This window comes from Tubulanus polymorphus, chromosome 5 (assembly GCF_964204645.1).
Source record: "Tubulanus polymorphus chromosome 5, tnTubPoly1.2, whole genome shotgun sequence".
Taxonomy (NCBI): domain Eukaryota; kingdom Metazoa; phylum Nemertea; class Palaeonemertea; order Tubulaniformes; family Tubulanidae; genus Tubulanus; species Tubulanus polymorphus.
In genome coordinates, this window is record NC_134029.1 from 20,124,787 (window position 1) to 20,145,956 (window position 21,170).

The 21,170-nt window shown below is 38.4% G+C and overlaps 2 protein-coding genes across 2 annotated transcripts; one reads left to right on the forward strand and one right to left on the reverse strand.

The window, feature by feature from the left end:
• The first annotated feature begins 46 nt into the window (after positions 1 to 46).
• On the forward strand, positions 47 to 10,304 carry LOC141905680 (E3 ubiquitin-protein ligase SH3RF3-like). The gene is made up of 14 exons (XM_074794652.1): positions 47 to 109; positions 797 to 1,168; positions 2,862 to 2,923; positions 3,682 to 3,796; positions 4,564 to 4,665; positions 4,784 to 4,879; positions 5,138 to 5,175; positions 5,663 to 6,089; positions 6,748 to 6,851; positions 7,245 to 7,412; positions 7,507 to 7,594; positions 8,244 to 8,582; positions 9,033 to 9,322; positions 10,043 to 10,304. Exons 2-14 carry the CDS (start codon positions 821 to 823, stop codon positions 10,209 to 10,211), a joined length of 2,346 nt encoding a protein of 781 aa, XP_074650753.1. The 5' UTR covers positions 47 to 109; positions 797 to 820; the 3' UTR covers positions 10,212 to 10,304.
• Positions 10,305 to 15,331: 5,027 nt separating this feature from the next.
• LOC141905643 (lipoyl synthase, mitochondrial-like) lies at positions 15,332 to 19,093 on the reverse strand. Its single transcript, XM_074794602.1, has 10 exons — positions 19,009 to 19,093; positions 18,613 to 18,755; positions 18,231 to 18,333; positions 17,608 to 17,688; positions 17,370 to 17,526; positions 17,228 to 17,285; positions 16,507 to 16,635; positions 16,259 to 16,404; positions 15,769 to 15,951; positions 15,332 to 15,611 (listed from the first exon to the last, which is right to left on the reverse strand). Exons 1-10 carry the CDS (start codon positions 19,081 to 19,083, stop codon positions 15,550 to 15,552), a joined length of 1,137 nt encoding a protein of 378 aa, XP_074650703.1. The 5' UTR covers positions 19,084 to 19,093; the 3' UTR covers positions 15,332 to 15,549.
• Positions 19,094 to 21,170: the final 2,077 nt, after the last annotated feature.

Consider the following 21,170-nt stretch of genomic DNA (forward strand, 5'->3'; position numbering starts at 1 on the left):
GCTATAGGAAGGTGTTGTTCGGTCTGTCAAAGTGTCCTGCTGATAATTCGATAATTCCACTGAACTAATATAGATTATCGGATTATTACGACGTTTTTAAATTAGAAAGGTAAGCTGATGGATTAATCCTACTCTAGTGAAATGTTTGGGAGCTGTTGAGAGACAATTCGAGAGTTGGGAGGGGTTCAATCGAACGGAGACGAACATTAATTTTCTTCGTTGATTTCTTCCAAATTCCATAAAAAACCCTTGCCTATCATCACAAATACTATACTAATCCTAATCGAATCCTACTACAATCAATGCCAGGCCGAACTTAGCATTTGAATTTTTGGGAGTAGAAAGAAACCTGACAAAAAGGGCTATTGGATGTAACGATATCAAGCCCCAAAAAGGGGTATCTGTCCCCGCGGCCTGGGCCATGTAGTTAGTTACCTAATCGGACGTTGGTGGTAAGCTTTTTATAATCGGGTGGGCTTATACCAACAGTGTGGTTTGTGAAAATATCAAATCGTGAAACTCAACCACAGACAGGTTACTGACCGCAATCACTGGTCACCTGTCCCGCTAAAAGGATTAACTTGGTATGGAAAGATACATAATCATTGGCATTCAGAAAATCTCAGATCTGAATTCCCACAACCTTTGTTGTAACATTTCAGTAGTTAAAAAATGATTCAGAAAAATACAAGAAATTTTATTTAAACGAATGCTTTTGATTGACATTTATTCATATAAAGAAATTCTCAAAGTTGAGTTAAGCTTTATTCAAGCGTTCCTCCTTTTCTATTTTCAGTCCTGGTTTCATCAGAAATGGATAATGGATGAACAGGCGTTGAATGAATTATTGGAATGTTCGGTGTGTTTAGAGCAGCTCGATTCGTCGAGTAAAGTTCTGCCGTGTCAGCACACGTTCTGTCGTCGGTGCCTCGACGAGATCGTCTGCGCGAAAAGCGAACTGCGCTGTCCCGAATGTCGGACGCTCGTCGATATCGCCGTCGACAACCTGCCGCCGAATATTCTGCTCGTGCGTTTGTTGGAAGGATTGAAAACGCAATGTCGACTGAGCGCCGTTCAACAGACGACCGTTCACGCGGGGATCGGTCAAACCGCGGACCCCGGCGCGGAAAAACCTCATCAATCTTCCACGACTCATCATTCTCTCAAGGTGAGCTCTCTTACAGTTTTTCGGAATTTAACCTTTTTTCGTGTAGAACAGAGTGGCCACTGACCTGGAAAACTCCAGAACCAAAAACTAGGGGAATTCCGATAAAATGCTATTGACCACGTGTTTCTTTATCGGTACATGATTCAATGAAAAACGAATGAATTCTAGCATTTTTAGACCTACAAATTTCTCCAATTCATTCTTACAATTTTGTGTAATCACATGGAAAACTCAGGGGAAACTCAAGGGATATGTAAATGGGCGGAAAGTGGCCACCCTGTAAAATATTAGGATCCTTATACTCCAGGGCCCGGTTTCGTACACCGAGTAACAAAGTTATCCTTAGGGGTAAATCCTCAATCTGGGTGACAACCACCATAGTTGCAAGGAGAAACCATGGTTCTAACAGACAAATTACAAAATTTTCCCAGGGACTATTTTTCTTCCACATCTATGAAACCCACCCCAGGAGAGTACACATTTTTGACTGACATTGAATTAGATTCTTGGGCACATTCTATGCACCGACCTATATCAGCTAGAATATTTTTCGTGCCCGATTATTAGATTTGCTACTCAGAGCTTCGATATTCCAAATTCACAGAGATCATCAGCTGTTAAATCGAGTTCAGATGAACTGAATTGAAGAAGAAAATAATTCGATCTAAGAATTATACCTTTTTGTGAAACTTGGCACACATTTCATTGGAATGAATTGAAGCAATTAATATTCAAACAGCTCTACGTCATAAATCAATATTCAAACAGTACCTCATAGCCTTATGAATGCCTATATTTAGTAATAGTCATCACTTCTGAAAGTACTGACTTTCCTCACAGACTTGACCCTTTGAAATACTTGCGAGTAACGTGGAAAGAAGAATTCTCGGTAGAAAGATGCGTTGTTACTGGTTGTGATGACATTTGTAGAATGATCATGATTTAGGCGAGGATGAGCCCTTCTAAAACGATATTCGAAGCACTCATTCCCTCCTCTCTGATGTCGAGAATTCCTTCCTTCACCTGTTGTGCTCGTAATACAACAACGGTAAGCACCATCACGGCTGCCTACACTACAATGGATATAGATTGTTGGGAATTAGGCACAGTTTGGGATCTGATTGAAAAGGAACTCAAAATGGTGCAGATATATTATATTCAGGTTTGGTTATTCAGTCCAACGTTACTTTCTCTCATCAATTCATGTTTAGCCTGATATATCTAAATCGCATATGATGATAACGAAAAAATTTATTTTCTTTAATAATCAATTTTGCGATCAAAAATGATTTTATTTTAAGTTATTGCGAAAAGAAATGAATTGTAAATTATTTTTCCCAATTTGATACCGCTAGTTGTAGCCGCTGGCTCGAAAATTTCCACCAAAGTCCATAGGGAATTTTTCAATACATGCAACCATATATTGTGGTCAAATTCAGTTCTGTAAATAGCGAACAGTGTGTACGTCGAAGGTCATGAGACAGTGCCAAAAAGTAGATACATTTATGAAGCCGTTTCCTGTATTCTGGGAATTTAATTCGCTTCATTAGTCGACGACTATTAACCGATTAACTGTTAGTGAATTATTATCGCAAAAACAGGTCAGTGCATGCCTCTTGATATTCACGTGACGGGGGCATGAATCGAAATCGAAATTATTCATGAAACTTTTTTTTTTCATTCTTTATTTTAGAAGATTAATGTTAGTCGGCCGTGCGCTCAGGCATTGTATAACTACGACGCGTTAGATCCAAGGTAAGCCGAACGATTATCATTCTAACAATACAATAATGACGTACAGATATTGTTTTCATGATTCGGATAGGCGCGCATAAAAACAGACATTTCGAAAACGATTACCAATAACTATTAGTAATTGTAAGGCTCAGTGTATTGAATATGTTTTACGTAGAAATCTGTTATATACTATCAACTGTGCCTCATACGGAAAATAGTTGATGATGTAATTAGTAATTGTAGATTGATAAATAATAGTCAATTAAACGTGACTTCTAGAAAAAGAGTACATTGTACTTAATGAATATGATGTATATCTGTAAAGTAAATGGCCTAACTCGAACGAACTGGGACCGGCAAAATCAGTTCGAGTAATGGATAGAAAAATACTTAGGAATTTAGAAAGATAATTCGATTTTTGTCCAAGCTAGTCAAAAGTCTTAAGTTAACCATGTCCGAGTAAGGCAAGGTGCTACAAAATAAAATACAGAAATTGGGACTAAAATAATGAATTTGAACACGGATAATGACGATATATAACATTATAGATTGAGTACCGAGTGTAGGTAGATGATATTATAGTCCACTTTACGCTTAGTTTATGAGAGAACGAACTATAGTCAGAGTGTATTATGTTATGCGTAAACCGCAGGAATGCGCACTCGGATTATCGTTACATCTTAGTTCTGTTGATTGACAGGCAGAACGAGTAGCGGCGCGTAATGCTACATATTTCTTCATTCATTCATTTGCTCATTTTTTTCTTTCTCTCGCAGCGATCTTTCATTCAAGAAGGACGAGTTGATATATTTGCGTCGACAGGTCGACGATAATTGGTTCCACGGCGAGATCCACGGTAAACACGGTTTCTTCCCGGCGAGCTATGTTCAGGTATATATCGTCGTCATCATTTTTTATCCGATCGATGAAGAAATTAATCCCGGCCCGCGGCCTGAAAAAATTCTAGTTCCGCTCATTTATAATTTAAAAGGAAATATGAAGCAGAAACGTTTTACTTACAACTATTACATCATACTACATATGTGTTAAAATTTTTTCATCTACTTAGACCTTTGTAATATCAACGGATATTGCTCAGAGGCCATATCTGAGATAGAAAATTTAGAAAATTTTCTTGGAGGATGGCCCGTACCGTACCAGCCAAATTACTAACGAACTCACCAGCTACGGGCCTGTAATCGACAGTAATTATTAGTGAAATGGGTTGGTTTATCGATTATGTAACTGATTAATATTGATTTGTATGAAAATTTAGACTCGATTGTCAAAGTAATCCATCTCGATGTTTATTTCCACGGGTGGATCCAAGAATTTTGAAAAGGGGGCCGAAACATCCTAGGCCTAGTTGTATATACATTCGTACTTGGTTCATGACCGCGAGCACTGTAGGCGTGAAGCCTCTTACTCTTTGAAAATGTTTTCAGAAAAAATGGTTCATTTTCTGAGCATCTAGAGCGACTAGAACGAAATGACCAGCAATGATTTGCCACTATATGTGCAACTTTCTTATGCTACGTTTTGAAAATGTTATCCTGGCAAAAAATAGGGGCCTGGGCCACTTTGGCCCTCCTTGGATCCACCACTGATTGCCCTGCTATATAAATTTAGCTTAAACGATCGAATGATATATTTTTTAGGTGATAACTCCGCTGCCCGACTCTTCCCCGAAGTGCAAGGCTTTGTATGACTTTCAAATCGATAATAAAGACAGCGGGAAAGACTGCGTCTTCTTTAAAAAGGTTAGCCGCGACGACGTTTTTTCAATATATTTCACGGAAGCGAACATCCGAAATATCATCATAATTCCCGGTAAGATCTATCTAGGGAAGTAGAAATAATGATTTTCGGTATTTTTAGGATGATATATTGACAGTCCTACGTCGAGTCGATGAGAACTGGGCCGAAGGGAAACTCGGCGAAAAAATTGGCATCTTTCCCATTGCTTTCGTCGAGGTATTTATCATTAGATTCGACTTAACATCACTCATTTCGATTTATGTGTCGACATTAGTTAGTTTCATAAGTCAAGAGGTTTTTAGACCCTTCCTCGTCGTATATGGCAGCTTATCACGAAATAGTAATCGTTGCACATTTCCTCGGCAATTAAAATGTTAATGATCGTGTTAACGATATTTCGTGTACATCAGATTGAAATAGGAACGTCATCCTGTATTGATAGATTCAGTGATAAATTTGCTTTTTGGTTTTCAGTTGAATCATGCAGCTAAAGAACTCTTATCAAAATCAGTGTAAGTAAATTCATCTTCGTAAAACTCGATTTTGATCGTTTTCATACGTATGATAGCTGCGTTCATTTAGCTGACCTAGCCAAATCAATCTTAAGATCTTAAATTCAGTCCACTGAATGGAAACTGTCGAAATGGCTTAAAAATGACGTCGATTTGAGATTTGAATTGATCGAATCTTAACCCATCTGCAGAGCCGTTTTCAGAGCTTGGTGACATCTGAACCAACCTAGTTTTCAAATCAATGGCAGGCTAATTAGGTGTGACAAGCTTAGGGATCATAATAATGAATCGATGATTTTGAATGTGGTGGATTTGTTCATTGCAGGTCGAAAACGACAAATAACCCAAACTGGCCTAGTCGTAATAGTAGCAAATCTAAAGTACTCAATATCGAAACATTTCTTATTAGTAAACCCGGTGATTTGGCTTGTCCGTCTGTCCGATGGCAAACTATGTACGATAACGTAGTATACTCTCTGTTTTCCAGACATAAATCGACCCCTCCGCCGACCCAGCCCTCATCTCGTCGTCCTCCCGCCCCGTCGCCTCAACATGCCTCGTCTTCGCGGCAGCTGACGTCGTCGCCGGTCGCCGCGATATCGAGGCATCAATCAAACTCGCCGAGCTCGTCGCCGCACTCGTCGTTGCACCGGCGTACGGAGTCGCCGCGTTCCGGTTCGTCGAGTCCGGCCGGTCTGAGTCCCTGTCCTTCTACTGCTGTCACCCAACAACATACTTCTTCATCTGCTGTTCATTCGAATCCGGACACTCCCACCAGTACCCCTCCCAGCGCTCCGCGACACCAGTCGATGGCCGTTCCGACGCCAGCCTTAGCTACAGTGATGTCGTCTACGCCGCAAGTACAGATTACGTCGGCGACTTCCGTTCCGAAAGCGGTCAGTCAAAATTCACAGGTAATAAATTCAACAAGTTTTCTCTCCTCGTTCTCAACCATGTTTCATTTTCAAACTTCTCAAATGGGCTGGTTTTCGTATATATGGAAGAAAGATAGTCCCTGGGAATATTTTGAAATTTGTCAGCTATAACCATGGTTTCTCATTGTTGCCATGGTTTCTCATTGTTACTACGGTGGTTGTCATCCAGATTGAGGTTGATACTCAGTCTATGAAACCGGGCAATGTCTGAAAAGTGCTACTTTTTGACTCCCGGAAGTCATCTGAAAAAAGTTTATCACAACCGTAATAATCGTGCTACTTACGTAGGTGTTGATCAAATAAATACAAACCAAGCACACATCGCCCTGCATCACTTCTGGGCAATTAACTTACCAGTGCATTTTATGGCATAAGCGATTTTATCTACAGGTTATATATACCGGTATATATTTATTTCGTAAATAAGAATTTACAATCGAGTTACAGAACAGATTACATATGTATTGTATTATGTATCTTATACACGTGGACTAAACTTGCTATGATTTTACAAAACATGATTACGGTAGCAGTTACATTGTCAATCTCAGACATAAAAATTCACTAAAACTGCTTTTTACCGCTACAAACCTGGAAAAAGAAATCTTCATTTTAATTTTTCTCCGGATTGATTCAGATAATCGTGACCGGAAACCGAAGTCTGGCTACAAATGTGACCGCGTCGAATAATCAAAATCTTGGTCCTCCACCGAGTGAGCCACCACCCCCGCCACCTCCGATGTAAGTTGTTATTCGATTTTGTCGAGAGAATGCCACAATTATAATGAAAAACGGTCCTAAAATGTAACTGGAGCTGGTAGTTTATTCAACGTTTCGAGTATTATCCTAATAGTCATCTGCAGGAATACTGAGTTACAACAGAAATTATGAAATATATATATACGTACAATCCAGAGTCGAAGAGACTAATTTAAGTAATAAGAGATGATACAAACTAAAGGAAAATTAACATAGAAACAGTTATTCGATTTGTTTGACTGAATTACTACAATAGATTGCAGTTACTTATAACAAGGTTCCTACGACTGCTCGAATCCATAAAAACTCCTTCAAAACGTTAATCAACAAATTATTCGCGTAACGCATGTTGTGACTGTGCGTTCTTTTTCACAGTTACGTGGCCATCTATAATTACAAGCCGCAAAAAGAGGATGAAATTTCCCTCGTGAAAGGCGAGCACTACACCGTGTCGGAAAAATGTCAGGACGGTTGGTTCAAGGGCATCTCGTTGAAAACCGGCAAGCTCGGCGTATTCCCCGGTAATTACGTACAGTTAGTCAAGTAAGTTTAGATATCGAAGATATTTTCGCGAACATCTTTACGAGAAAACTTCACTTATTAGATCGATTAATTTGTTAATGTTCGTAAATTGCAGGCACAAAACAGGCCCGCCTGTCCATTCTCCAGCCAGAAGCCCACAGTCTTCTTCAAATGCTCAAGAATTACCCAGTCTTGATTATCAGGTAGTGTACATTGATGAATACGTTGCTTCTCTAGGGTTTATGATAGATTGTATACTAGAAATTCGGCTTTACCCAGTAGTGCTTGAGCTGAATATTTCACCGAGTTGAGAATCAGAGAATCGAAGGTTTTTCCGAATAAAGTTTTAGCGAAATTCACCAATTTGAGAGCAGTTTTCCGATAGTCTGATACATATCACCTCATACATTTCTGATATAATGAATGTGCTGAACCATATTTCTAAGCATACCAGGCTGTGGATTTTGTGGGTTAAGCGTAATCACATTATGCTACTGCGGAATCTTGTTAAAACGAACTTTGGGGTACGAGAAAATATGTTCGTAACAACGGATAATTCATTGTATCCAGTATGAAATTAATGAAATTGATCTATAAGTCTAGGATTGTAATAACCGATAAATCATTCGATTTGTGTCATTAAAACGAGGTTCCACTGATCAGTGTCACTCAAATTGTTATTTCTATAAACATAAGCCAAAAAGTTAAGATATCAAAACATTGACATTTTTTAACGATTTTTAAAGATCTGAAATATAGGTTTTACACAAAAAACAACATATTTAGCTCTTTATTCATTACTTATTGCAAAATTTTACCTCTTTATTATTTCTGTGCTCATATATTTCAAAGGTGCGTGTATCTGAGTCGTCATCGCAGAGTTTACAACCGCCGGCACTGCCGCCGAAAACCGCCAACTTGGTCGATCTTTCGCCTTCCAGTCAACCACCGCCGACCCCGGCTCGTAACCACGACGACCCCGTGCACGTGATGTGTCAGGTGTCGACGCGACGTAACAGCGCTCCGGCCGAACGCAATTCCGGAGTGATAACGGTAGCCCTGCCGCCGCAGCGTAAATACAACAAACCGTTGCCGGCGGCGCCATCTACGCCGGTACATTCCTCGACGGATACTTCGTTTATAGTGTCTCCACCACCCCCGCCTCCGATGGCCGCTTGTAAAGACAGCAAGGTAGGTGTCGTATGATCGAGTTCGCGTTTATATTTTCCTCGAAGAAAATTCCCGTTCATTTCATCGACGCCTCGGGCTCGTGCCTACGTTGATATTGTACACACTTGTCCCGCTGTCGATGAAACATCTGTCAATTAAAACATTTTTAAACCAAGAAATTCTTCATGTTTACTCAAGGAATTTTGTGTTATATCATGGAAAAATAAGGTTTAACACAAGGGATTTGTAAATGGGTGGAAAGTGGCCACCCTGAACTGTAATAATTACGAGACGAGTAGTACTATATAGGTTAACTATTTCATTTGACGTACAAGCTTTCGCTACTAATGTATATGTAAAGTAGCTTCCGTTAATGTATTGTAGCATCAGGTGAATGATTGTTAGAACCTGTTACGATAATATATATAATCCATTGCAACATTGTTGAATAGACCGCTTTTTTCATTGCAGTCGAAAGATAAAAAAGATCGAGAAAAGGGCGGAATCATCAAATACCTGAAACAGCACGGACGCAGTAAAGCCAGCACGAAACACGCGCCGTCAGTCAGCGAGATCGGCGACGTGTCGATCAGTCACGGTCGATCGAGTTCGTTAACCGGTATCGACAGCACCGGCGGTATATTAACGGTACCGGCTCCGCCTTCCGTTAAACACCACGGCGGCAGCTTGCAGAAAAAGGCGCTCGTCGAAATGAGCTCGGCGGCGAAACCTGTCCGACCTAAGCCGCTCATGAGAGAAAGGTATCGTGAATTATTGTCAATCGAAACGTCGATATTCCGAGATCGTGAGGCCAGTTTTATAGAATTGATTTCAACTTGTGCCTTTGGGTTAACTAAATTTACTAATAGTTTACCACTCAGTTAAAAAAGTTAAAACTGATCTATAAAACTGGCCCCTGATCGTTATTTCTCCAAATGAAATTCCTTCTATTTTTGGTGCGATATGTAACAGTAGTTGATTTCAATTCTTCCATTCATAATCATGATTAAGGCTGATCTTGATTTAGCGGGTTTCACTATACTATCTGTAAACAAACAGAAAAAAACTTTTCTTCCTTGAAATTTTTTCCGGAAAATTTTCTAATTCGATTGTTCCTTATTACAATACCGGTCAAATCGAGTATCCACCAACCTTGCATCATCCCCTGGCAGGGATTCAAAACTGATAGCATCAATTGCCCGTTGTATTATCGCCAAAGCAAATTTCACGGCTAAACTACAAATGGAAAAACCCGGCCTAAAATGAATTATATCTGATTGGCTAATAATGACATCATCTAAGTAAGCACTTGGTCTAGCGTGGCAGGCTTTCGCACGAAGTTACCAGTTTTGAGTCTCGATGCCATCAGATTCTAATCCCTGCCAGGGGAGAATGGCACCCTTAAGGACAGTGTACTTAGAGGCTTGAAGCAAAAATATGTGTCGGTATCGCTGTTGTACTAATTGATGTTCTATTTGTAGGTATCGTTGCGTGGTAGCCTACCCGTCCACTAGTGATATAGAACTCGAACTGAAAGTGGGCGACGTCATTTACGTGCACAAAAAACGCGACGACGGCTGGTTCAAAGGCACCCTCGCGCGCACCGGTAAAACCGGCCTGTTCCCTCGAACATTCGTCGAATTGTTCTAACGACGGCTCGTTACCCGTTTAAAAAAAGATCTGTCGACGCTTTTCTCTCTGTCTCTTTCACCTGTTATTAATAGACTACAGGGTAAAATCATCATTGATATATTAATGTCATTGTCGATATTTTAGTATGAAATGAGTACGATATGTAATTGTTTCTATGAATATTATAATTGATTATGTCATCTATCATTATTATTATTATAATAATAATTATTATTATTGTTAATATATGATTATCGAATGCATTTAATGCTTGCATCGAATACTGTTTGACGTGTCTTCGGCCTTGTGTTCGATACAACGCGTGCTAAAATTGGAATTAAGCGCGCGTAATTTTGCCTTTTGGAATCTTTAGCGGATGTTCCATTTTATAGCATACGAATGCGAAACAAGCAGCCCTGACTATGACTACTACCGGTATTTGAGAGTAGTCGAGTTTCTCCTCTTACGAGCTCAACTAATCACAAAAAGATCGAAATACTCTCAAAATTAGAATAATTTCTAGTTCATTTTCAATTGAACCACTATTTTTCATGTCAAATTTCTCTCCTTCCTACGATTAGAGATATATCAGGTAGTCTGGTATGGAACAAGAGGTATTGGTCAACATTATTCTTATGTACATGTACGTGTATGAAATACTTGTACAAGTATTTCGAGTTTGGCCGAGGCACAAATATACAAAACGCGATGATAGTTTGCACGTCGTAATAAATGGATCACTTGTCGATGAAGAAACGCTAAAAAACAAAATGGTTTCGCGTATTACGCGTGAGAAGCATATTTATGTCTTCTATAGTTCTCACTCGAAAGTACATGAATATTATACTGAATTGTGTGCAATAAGCTATTAGTGATACGGACAAATTTCGACCGAATATGAAATATCGAAACGGTTGTTGGGTATTGTTTTACTCATTGTAGCAACTTTTTCATTCAAATGACAGATCACGATGTATGAATTTGCTACGGTAGACCTCGGCGTCGACTTACGCTGTTAAGCGTATACGCTTTCGTATAAGCAGGTTTAATCGTAGAAAACTGTAATCTATCGGAAATTCTGTTTTTTTTCCCCGACCTTTTTTTAGTCGACTGGTTAACATGATTATTTTCTTGAATCGACCCAATGGGAATAGGGCGCTCGTACCGTAATCAAAATTAATGATAATAAAGTTCTCTTTCTCCCTACCTCAAAAGAAATAAACCTTACTGAAAAATAAACTGGTTCGTGTGTTCAGTCTGTAATTTGACTCGGTATTTTAAACGATATGTGTAATATTTTAATTTTCACTCGTTATGGTATTTCCATACCTGTAGGTGTGGTCAGTGTTAATTCAATGTTTTAATTAGGCAAGTGTTGTCAAGTCCGATCAGGCAAATCGTGTACAGTTGATGTAATTTCGCCTGGATTAAGCCCTACCCGCTCCTGTTTTTAGTGATGACTTGAATTCGTATTGCTCTACACCCTAACCAGGCTCGGTCTACTAGACGGGAAAATAAAGGCGAATTTATCAGAACGTATACAATTCTTAGTACTATCACTCGAGCTGCATCTTTATCAATAGCTGTACTAGTTTTGCACTCTGCACAACTTTCCAAGGGTGAACTCAATTTGGGTGCTGTACATACTTGCCTTAACATGCTCAAGATGCATGGTAACCCTGAGTGCAACCGAGAAAAAATTGATTTCGGCCATATTTGTTGCAACGAAAACCATCATTACTCATTTATCCAGAAAGGATACCTTGCACTTGAGTATCCAATAACCCTCGAATACCATACCTGGAATTGGGTTTGTTTTGATAAGTTCGCTTTGATTCGTCACTGGCCAGTTCCGTAATAGTTTGTGATCATTTGAATAAGATTAGCCCTTGAGTCTAACTTAGTCTTCGTTAAACATAAAAATGAGACTGGTGCGTTAGCATAGTTGGTTTTGTTCGTGAAATATTTGCTCAAGATGAGTTCAACAATTTTAAACTACTGGTACGTATTTCCGTAGAACTATTACACAGTTCTGTGGTATTTGTGATAAACGGATATAAGTGGCATTGCAAGTGAGCGACGACACACCTAGGTGTGACTTTCTCTCGATAATTACATACTGTTGTATTAGTACGAAGTAGGGCGCTATAACCTCAGGCCAGTCGGTTCAAATACTCATTTTGTACTGCAGCGAGGATGAATTTAACTGTTGTTGATTTCTCCTCGGTTTAACTGAATATCACTGTTGTGATTGGTAACGCTATATTAATTGACGCCATGGCAGACGTGTACATGTAACTAACATGCCATCGAAATTAAACACTTCAAATTCATCTTCTGTTTGCTATCTGCATGTTCTGTAATCCGGGGAAATCATGTGATCATGCCATGTAACTATTTAACGCATTTTTTTCAGGCTTTTAGATTTGGTTTCTCCGATGCCTGATTAGAAATATGTCTTCGTACATTTTTCTGGTACGTTTTTACATTGTCTTTTCCGCGTGATTCTGTGAACGAATCCGAATATTATTATCGTGTATGTACAGTACCTAAAAAAAATAAACTGCTATTTCTAGCTCAAAGATTTTCTGGAAAATGATCAACTACCGTTGGGTCCTCCTGTGTCATGATAGATGAGACAGTGGCTATCTATTTGAAATGTAATCAGGGACATTTAGCAAGCTTTTGCTGTTTATATATAAGTACAATGTAATTATCATCATCAATCATTTGAGAATTCACTACTCTTTTTCATGGCTGTATTTTGTAAATGGTTTATGAACCTCGGCGATTTTTACCTGCATGCTTGTGTACATGATGTCATATTATTTATTACGTGTATGTTTACCCGCGACGGATGATTCTTGCGTCGTCTGTTCAGAGTTCGAATCGCTCGCGCACAGCTACTGCAATATCATCTGTTGCGCAATCTTAAAGGCTTCTTATATTACGATATATGTAAACTTGACTGCTGGCAGTCGAAATTCATTGCGTTAGAACAAGCTCCTCAGTACAATCATTACACGTCCTCTCTTTATTTTAAACATTATTCACTGTTTATGGTACCGTACACGAGCTACTGTGTTATCAATTATCAGTTGGTTGGATATTCCAGGTAAACATGGCTGTACCTTCCTTTTGTATATTCCTTCGAGAATTGCGATATGTTTGTGGTTATATCTCTATGGCTTAACAAAATATGTTATTTGGCAAACGAAGGTGTCGAGTATTTTAACCTTTAAATAGAGCTTCCAATCCCGAAATTTAATTTCCATTTGGTATTAAAATGCTGTAAATTATACATTGTCTACCAAAAGTGACACAGGCCATTATATCCATTGACCAATAGCACTACAGTAGAACTCGATTAATTCGGATTACTAGGGACTGCACAGATTTCTCGGAATTAAGAGTAATAGTTTACATGGTTTCGGGTGAAATGGACCAAATATTTTCATCCGAATCGATGAAAATCTGGATGGAAAAATCTGAATTAAGCGAGTTCTACTGTGTTATAGATGGGCCTCTTGAGGTGAACTTGTTAACTCCTCGCAGCAAAGCAACCGTGAAAATTTTGGATCAAGCACATGCTTGTGAGGGTTTAATGAGTACCAGTATCAGAGTATAACTGAAATCAGTATTTCGTTCTGTGCTGGTAAGAATGGATCATTTTTTTGTTGTAACTGAGGAACTTGTAGCTTTTCCATCTCCCGTCGAAAATAAGCATATTTATCCCGCTAACATGCACCAGGTTCGATACTATTATACTTAACTGTGAATTTGTTCACCTTTGCGTGAGCTCGGCTTTCCAGCCGATTGTGCCCTTATTTGCGTGCATTACTTCCATTTGAAGATGGTCCATCGATCCATTTCAACTTTCACAAAGTTAGTGAAATAGAATCACGTATAGCTACCAACATCATCAAAAGTGTAAAACATGGTGTTTTTTTATATCGGGAATACCTTTGATTGTTTTTAAAGACTTTTATTTGTAAGATGCTTACCGGTAATTAGAACATTTGAATGTAATAGCATCAAAATCATCATAGCTTCGAAGAATAAAATCGTTAAACTTAGTTCATTTACATGTTCTGTAATTCATTGCTTTGTCGTAAAATGGCTCTTCGAATCCGGCGATATACATTAACATACAGCTCATCACTGTGATTATCATCAGTTATATTTTGTTTTGCAGGGATACATTTTTGTAATACGTATTGTATTTTGTTTCTGAAGACAGATCATGTAGTAGCGTGTATTGTGTATACCGAATTAACAAAAAAAAAGGTAGCAAAAATTCAGCTGTTATACAATTATTATTACTATTCAATAAAATGGTTACTCTTAATACAGATTATTTGTCAGTCCTTTGTTCAAATGTTTGGTGTTTTTTCAACATCCAATAGAACAACGAACAAGTGTGGAAACTTCAAGAAGGGACCAAGAATATGTTCACGTTTATGGCGATAAATCCTCAGAATTGGTTATTCCATTGAAAGACTAGAAAATTGACAAATATCACTTCCCCCATTCCTGACTATCACCTATTCTAAATTTCAATTTGTCAGGTTAATTGTACACGAATGTAATATGTTATTGTTTTTTAGTCCCCTTCCATCTATGAAGGCTTATCTAAAGAATTCTCAATGTACGGGGCTCATTTGGAGATCGATGAGAACAGACAGTGACCAATAGCTAGCCAAGGAGCAGATCTAGGCGTAAGATTAAAGGGTATTGACAAATATTTTAGGGCTAATCAATAAGAGGACATTCTCACAGCAGTTTCTAGAACTCTTCCAACTAAATTATGCCTTTGTTATACAGAAAATGCCCTTTTTAGTTTTTATCGACAAAATTGTGGCTTTTGGCCAAGATGCCTTTAACTGAATGGGCACTCAAAATTCTGAGGGTATTCCGAGGTCTTGCGAGACCCCCTGGCTTCAACCACTCAGTCACTATGCCTTCCAGCCCTTTCACAATATAAGGCCAATATACTCGAAACAAAATTTTGGCTGTTGAACAAAACCAAGAAACCACTTAGATAATATAAGCCGATGAAAGCTTCCCTGTTGGTGGTCCCACACGCAAGGATAAACACAATTGTTCCGCATTCGACAAAATCCTTTCAAGTCATTTATAATTTATTCACTTAATCTTAATATATGTACAATACATACACATGTATTTACAGTTTGATAATTAAAAACAATTTATTCACATGAACATTTTCGCAAATCATTAATATCTAAGGTGTCTCGTATATAACTCGTATAATAAAGATTGTTTCTTTTCTCTCAAAACGTATCTTGAAAGAGAAATACTGGTAAATCACAGATCTTATAAAAATATGCATCCTCTAGGAGCTAGATTCCGTAACACTTTGTCGTTGTATGGCTAGATTCTTTAGGAAAAATTCCCCTGAAAATCGAGCGAAGATTATCATTAATAAGATTTCATGTTTAAGTCTCTTCAGCAGTCATAAAGAACAGTTACAACTAAGGGATTCAAGTACTCGGGTATGTTATCGCCTTATCCTGAAAATCCGTACATAGGGGTGCTAAGAATGAATAACTACCTGCTTTGTAAGATGATCTGACTAGAGGTCCACTGGCTGTGTAAGCAAATCCCATTTTCTCGCCCATCTCCTGCCAATATTGGAACTTCTCCGGCGTAACGTATTCCTTCACTTTTATATGTCTCTTCGTTGGCTGCATGTATTGTCCCAGGGTCAGGCAGTCCACGTCGATTTTACGTAAATCTAAAAAGAAATGAGAATTGTATAGAAATTGAAACTTTTTCAAAACTAAAATTAAACTTATGAAGATGATGATAGGGAAATAAATCAATTATGAACTTCGAGAAAACTTTTTGAAATTTGACCCTGTTCTTCAGTGACGAGATCACGTCGCTGAAAAACAGTTTTAGTGCTAAGTTCTGCCACTTATATTACCACCCATTTTAATGAAGCTTAGTAGCTCAAAGACATACACACATACCAACAGTATGAAAATAAGGGTCTCAGCCCGAGAACCAATGTCCATGCAAAATCAAAATATGGATCTCACCTTCCATGACTCGCATGATTTGATCATCAGTTTCACCGAGTCCCAACATCAACGATGTCTTTGAAATCATCATTGGTTTATACGACTTAACGTGCTTTAATACCGATAGCGATTGTTCGTAATTAGCGCGGGGATCTCTTACTAACCTACAGAAATATACCGAAAACGTGTTAATTCACCAAACTACAGGCGAGTAGACTTGCTACAAAATATTACCAGGCTACAATGTACATTACTAGATTGCTTACAGTTGTAATTCTTTCACAGTTTCCATATTATGAGCGTAAACATCCAAACGGGAATCGACGATTGTCTCGACGCATTTTAAATCGCCTCGAAAGTCAGGAGTCAAACATTCGACCAGCGTAGAAGATGCTCTGTAATGAGATCATACACGTTTCAATCGATACAGCTTCAGCTTCATGGCAACTGCGTCCTCCCTCGGTAGGGGTTTGAACCTGATGTCATCGAGAGATTCGGCCACAGCGTGATATCTAGTCAGTAACCTGTCCATGGTTTAGTTCAATCCAAAATCGGATACTTTCACAAACCACAAAGTATATTTTTGAAGCGTTACTTTTTTCAACCATGTTTTGGCCGTTGTCATCCTAACGTTGGTATAAGCCCATCTGATTATAAAAGCTTACCATCAACGATTAGGTAACTAACTGCACGGAACCCTGCCTGACTAGCCCAAGTGCGCAGGTTTGCTACATGCTGCTCCAATCACATTGCCTGTTGTATAATTCGCTGAGGCAAATTCATGGATATTCAAAGCTCGGAAAAACCCAGGCTAAAATGAAATGTGATTTCTGATTGGCTAATGACATCATCTATGCTGTACATGAACCTGCGCACTTGAACTAATCAGGTAGGGTTTTGGTCCCTGGCTGAGTCTAGCGATGCCATCAGGTTCAAATCCCCGCCAATGGAGGATGCTCATGGTCTGAAAAATGTTATCAATTTTACCGTTTTTTAATCTCCGTAACGGTCTGAGCGAAGTGTGCAGCCCCTCCATCGGGTAAATCTGAAAAGTTAAATATCGATGCAAAAAATTCAAGATTCTACTCGAACTGAAGAATAGTGACGAAAAATATGACAACTCACTCACCATCTCTATCGACTGATGTCAGAACTACATAATCCAAACCCCAATCGGCGATAGCCTGAGCAGTATTCACCGGTTCATTAGGATCCGGTGCCGGTGGATTCCGCGCCGTTTTCACCGAACAAAATCTACATCCACGTGTACACGTATCGCCCAAAACCTATAAGAATATTAAACCGTTTGTACAGCAGGACCCGGAATAACGATATCGCAATCATTCGTTTCTTGCGTTAAAACTCACCATGATCGTCGCCGTTGCGGTCTGATTTTCACCACCGCCCCAACAATCTCCGATATTCGGACACCTTGCTTCTTCGCAAACCTGACAACATAATCCGATCAATATGTACCGGTACTACTCACACACAATCAAGCGGCCACCAGTCTATATACTTAGCCAATGCATTGTTCCTACAGATTGATCTTTCCAGAATTCTAGGGGTTTTCTGATTGCATCAAATGCTTTGTTAAGAGGCAACCTGTCCGTCAAAGAAATCTTTGGCGGTGTTAAATAGAGCAATGAAGGTACTGCGGCCAGGATGCTTTTCCGCTGATGACGAGTCTTAGTGATGCTCGATATAGCAGATCTTAATAAGATATTCTATCAATTTTCAAAACCCAGTTCTAGTTTGTTGGTTGAGTTTGACTCTGTAGTTTAAGATATTTCACTTCTAATGTTCCAACCTTAGAGCCAAATCTTTAACTCAAATCTGTGGAGTAGGCTCCTTCTTGGGTTTATCGATACATAAACTTGGAATTTGAAATCCGTTCATCATATTCAAAACCAACAAACCGCGACGTCGAAGAACAACTACCTATACGAATCATATAACCAACAGATTTGGCTGGTAATCATTTACTTACTGTGTGTAAATTGAGTTTCTTCAATGAAGTTTTAAGCCTTCTATAATTGTCGTTATATTTACTAGACTGATGATCGGTTTTCAGCCAAGGAGGGAGACGTAACCTGAATGAAAGGATATTGATACAACTCATCAATAATCTGGATTAACCAACCTGGTTATCTGGTTTAAGATGAAAGATCTGGATTAACCAGATTGAGTGAATTATTGCCTAACATGCGATAGATGTCGCAAGGTTCTAAATTCAAAATGAACACTCAGCGAGTCGGAAATTGCAAATTTTGTGCAATTAGGATTGAGTGAAACCCTGGGAAAACAGCCTCCAAAATTAAGGGATTTAAAGAATCCTCACTCAACAGACGCAATTAGATCTTATTTTGCACCTTTCTCCTTTTTTCTTCTTCAAATTGATACCGTCATAATTTTGCGTTACAGTTCCTTCGACAAAATCTCCGAAATCTGGTCCATTGGCAAGTTTTTCTTTCTGCTCTTTCGAAAGCGCAAGAAGCGGATGCCGCGTCGATGCCTAGTGCGAGATAGGAAATTGTAAAATTTCAAAAATACATTTTGGAATAGATTCCGGATAAATCAAAATCTTATGGCTTTTGCACGCATAAAAATGAAATGGGGATCACCTGTCAAAATTTCAATAAATCAATTCGTATTTGACTTAAAAAAAGTTTCACAGCGTCCATTTCAAAATTTAAAAAACCTTGATTAAACCATTTCGAGCAAGAAATAAGCTCTTGAAATATTTTTTAATCTTTGTGGCTACTTACGAAACTTCTGGCATTTTTGTGTAGCGAGAAAACGGATATTTTATGTAAGTTCATTTCGCGTATAAGTACAGCCATCTTTTCACCAATATAGTTTAAATTGAATTGGATTGTTGCAAATTCAATCGACTCGTCAATTACGATTTATTCATCATCACAAAAATCTCACAAAATCAACAAGATTTGTAGCGACGATAATGCAAAGAAGAGAAAAAATGAGTACTATAGATTATTTACTTATTACAACTTTTTACACGATTATCCCTCGAACAGAAATGAACGGATATTCTCGGAGCCATCCTTTTCTGAATTTACTAAGCAGTGGCAATTTTATTTCCGGGTCAGTCAGTTTGGATTTCTGCTTGTTGGAGGCATTCGAATATTATTTGCAAGCACTCGCCTCCACAGTTTGTTTCCACTTCTGCTGGTCTAAAAGGGCAGGAATTGTCGGATATTGATGTTATATGCAATACAGAGCTTACCATAACCTTTTTTGTAAGTTTGCATTATTTATTCTTCGTTCATTTTCAATTTTGGGGATTCATTGCTTGCTGCATCGGTTTTTTGGCCGGTATTTAAAAAAAAAAAATTAGCTTAAAAAGCTATAAAAAATTTTTCTATTTTTTCAGGCAATATGAAATTGCGATATTGCCAGGACAGTTTTGAATAAATTTTGTAAAGTTAGAAACAGTCACTTCGTATTACGCAAGATTTGGGCAATAGGCCAAATAATTGAAGTATTTACCTTTGATGCATTTTACCATCAAATGTAGGCCTATTTGGAATCGGTCCTCCTTATTACCGAGATGATGTATTTTACCGAGATCAACCGAGATGAAATTAAATACATCATATTTATCTATTCCTTATCGATTTTTACAATTGAAATCATATCAGTAATAAATGCCTGCTGGAGTCATATTTTACTTATTTTGTCGGATATTTTTTGTAAAAAAAAATAACTTTTAACTTAACCGAGATGAGATCGTCGATCAATCAAATTCAATGGAATTTTATTGCTAACCAAGTTTACGTATTTGAAGTCAAAATTTTTTTACATAAAAAAATATGTAAAATATAACTTCTAGAAGGTTATTATTACTGATATAACATGATTTCAACTGTTAAAATCGATAAGGAATAGATAAATATGATATATTTAATTTCATCTCGGTTGATCTCGGTTCATCTCGATAAAATACATCATCTCGGTAATAAGGATGACCCTTTGGAATTGCTTATGAAATGTGAATTTTATTGTCTCTTACACTGTATTCCGGGTGAACTGAAGTATGAAGAGATGGCAGACTATTTAACGACTGCTTTCACATTGGTAACTGAAATATCTGACAGCTGCCAATGTCTGTGACACTTTTTATCTCAGCGACGACACTTAAATATAATATGTTAATATGAGTACCCGGGGTGTTCTTATGCCTGGAGAAATTAATCTCTCTATAAGAGCGAGCTGTGGTTTATGTCTTATCGTGGAAGATCCAGATTATGACTGAAAAAGACGGGTCTGCGTTAATTAAATCATAAATAGAAACCTGCCGATGGCATTATGCATTATTAAAAACAAATAGTGATAGATGATTATGGTCTCCATGTCTGTCATCGGAACATCTTTACGACTTGACAATCTTAGCCTCAATTATATGGTAGACCATGGATTCTAAAACGTCCATGGGTAGACCTAGGCTAAGTTGAAATTCCTATGAAGATATTAGCTGAAAGTTAACTGAGCTACGAATGTAAACAGGGCTAGCTTACTACTATAAGGCCTATCAAGCTTACAACACTGGCCTCTCCGCTAATTGACGTTCATCAGAACGCTTTGAAAGTTCTTCTTTTACGCGGAAAGCAGCTAATTCGATGGATTGTGGTCGCCCTGTGTTGTCGAGAATATGAAAAAAGCAAATTGTAAGGACGTGGAAAAACGTGAAAATTCCAGAGTTCGTTAATCCAGCCCCTGCGTTTGTTATATATCTGAGGTCAGTTTTCTGCCGGGAAACTGGTCGTTCTTAAGTAACAAATCGAGAGAGTAATTACCCTTCCACTGACCGCACCTTTCCTGTAAACAGTTCATCACTCGGGCTGTCTGTTTCCATGGTTACGTTGATACCGTATTGACAGTTGCGCCAAGTGAGATTTTAACGGCGTTC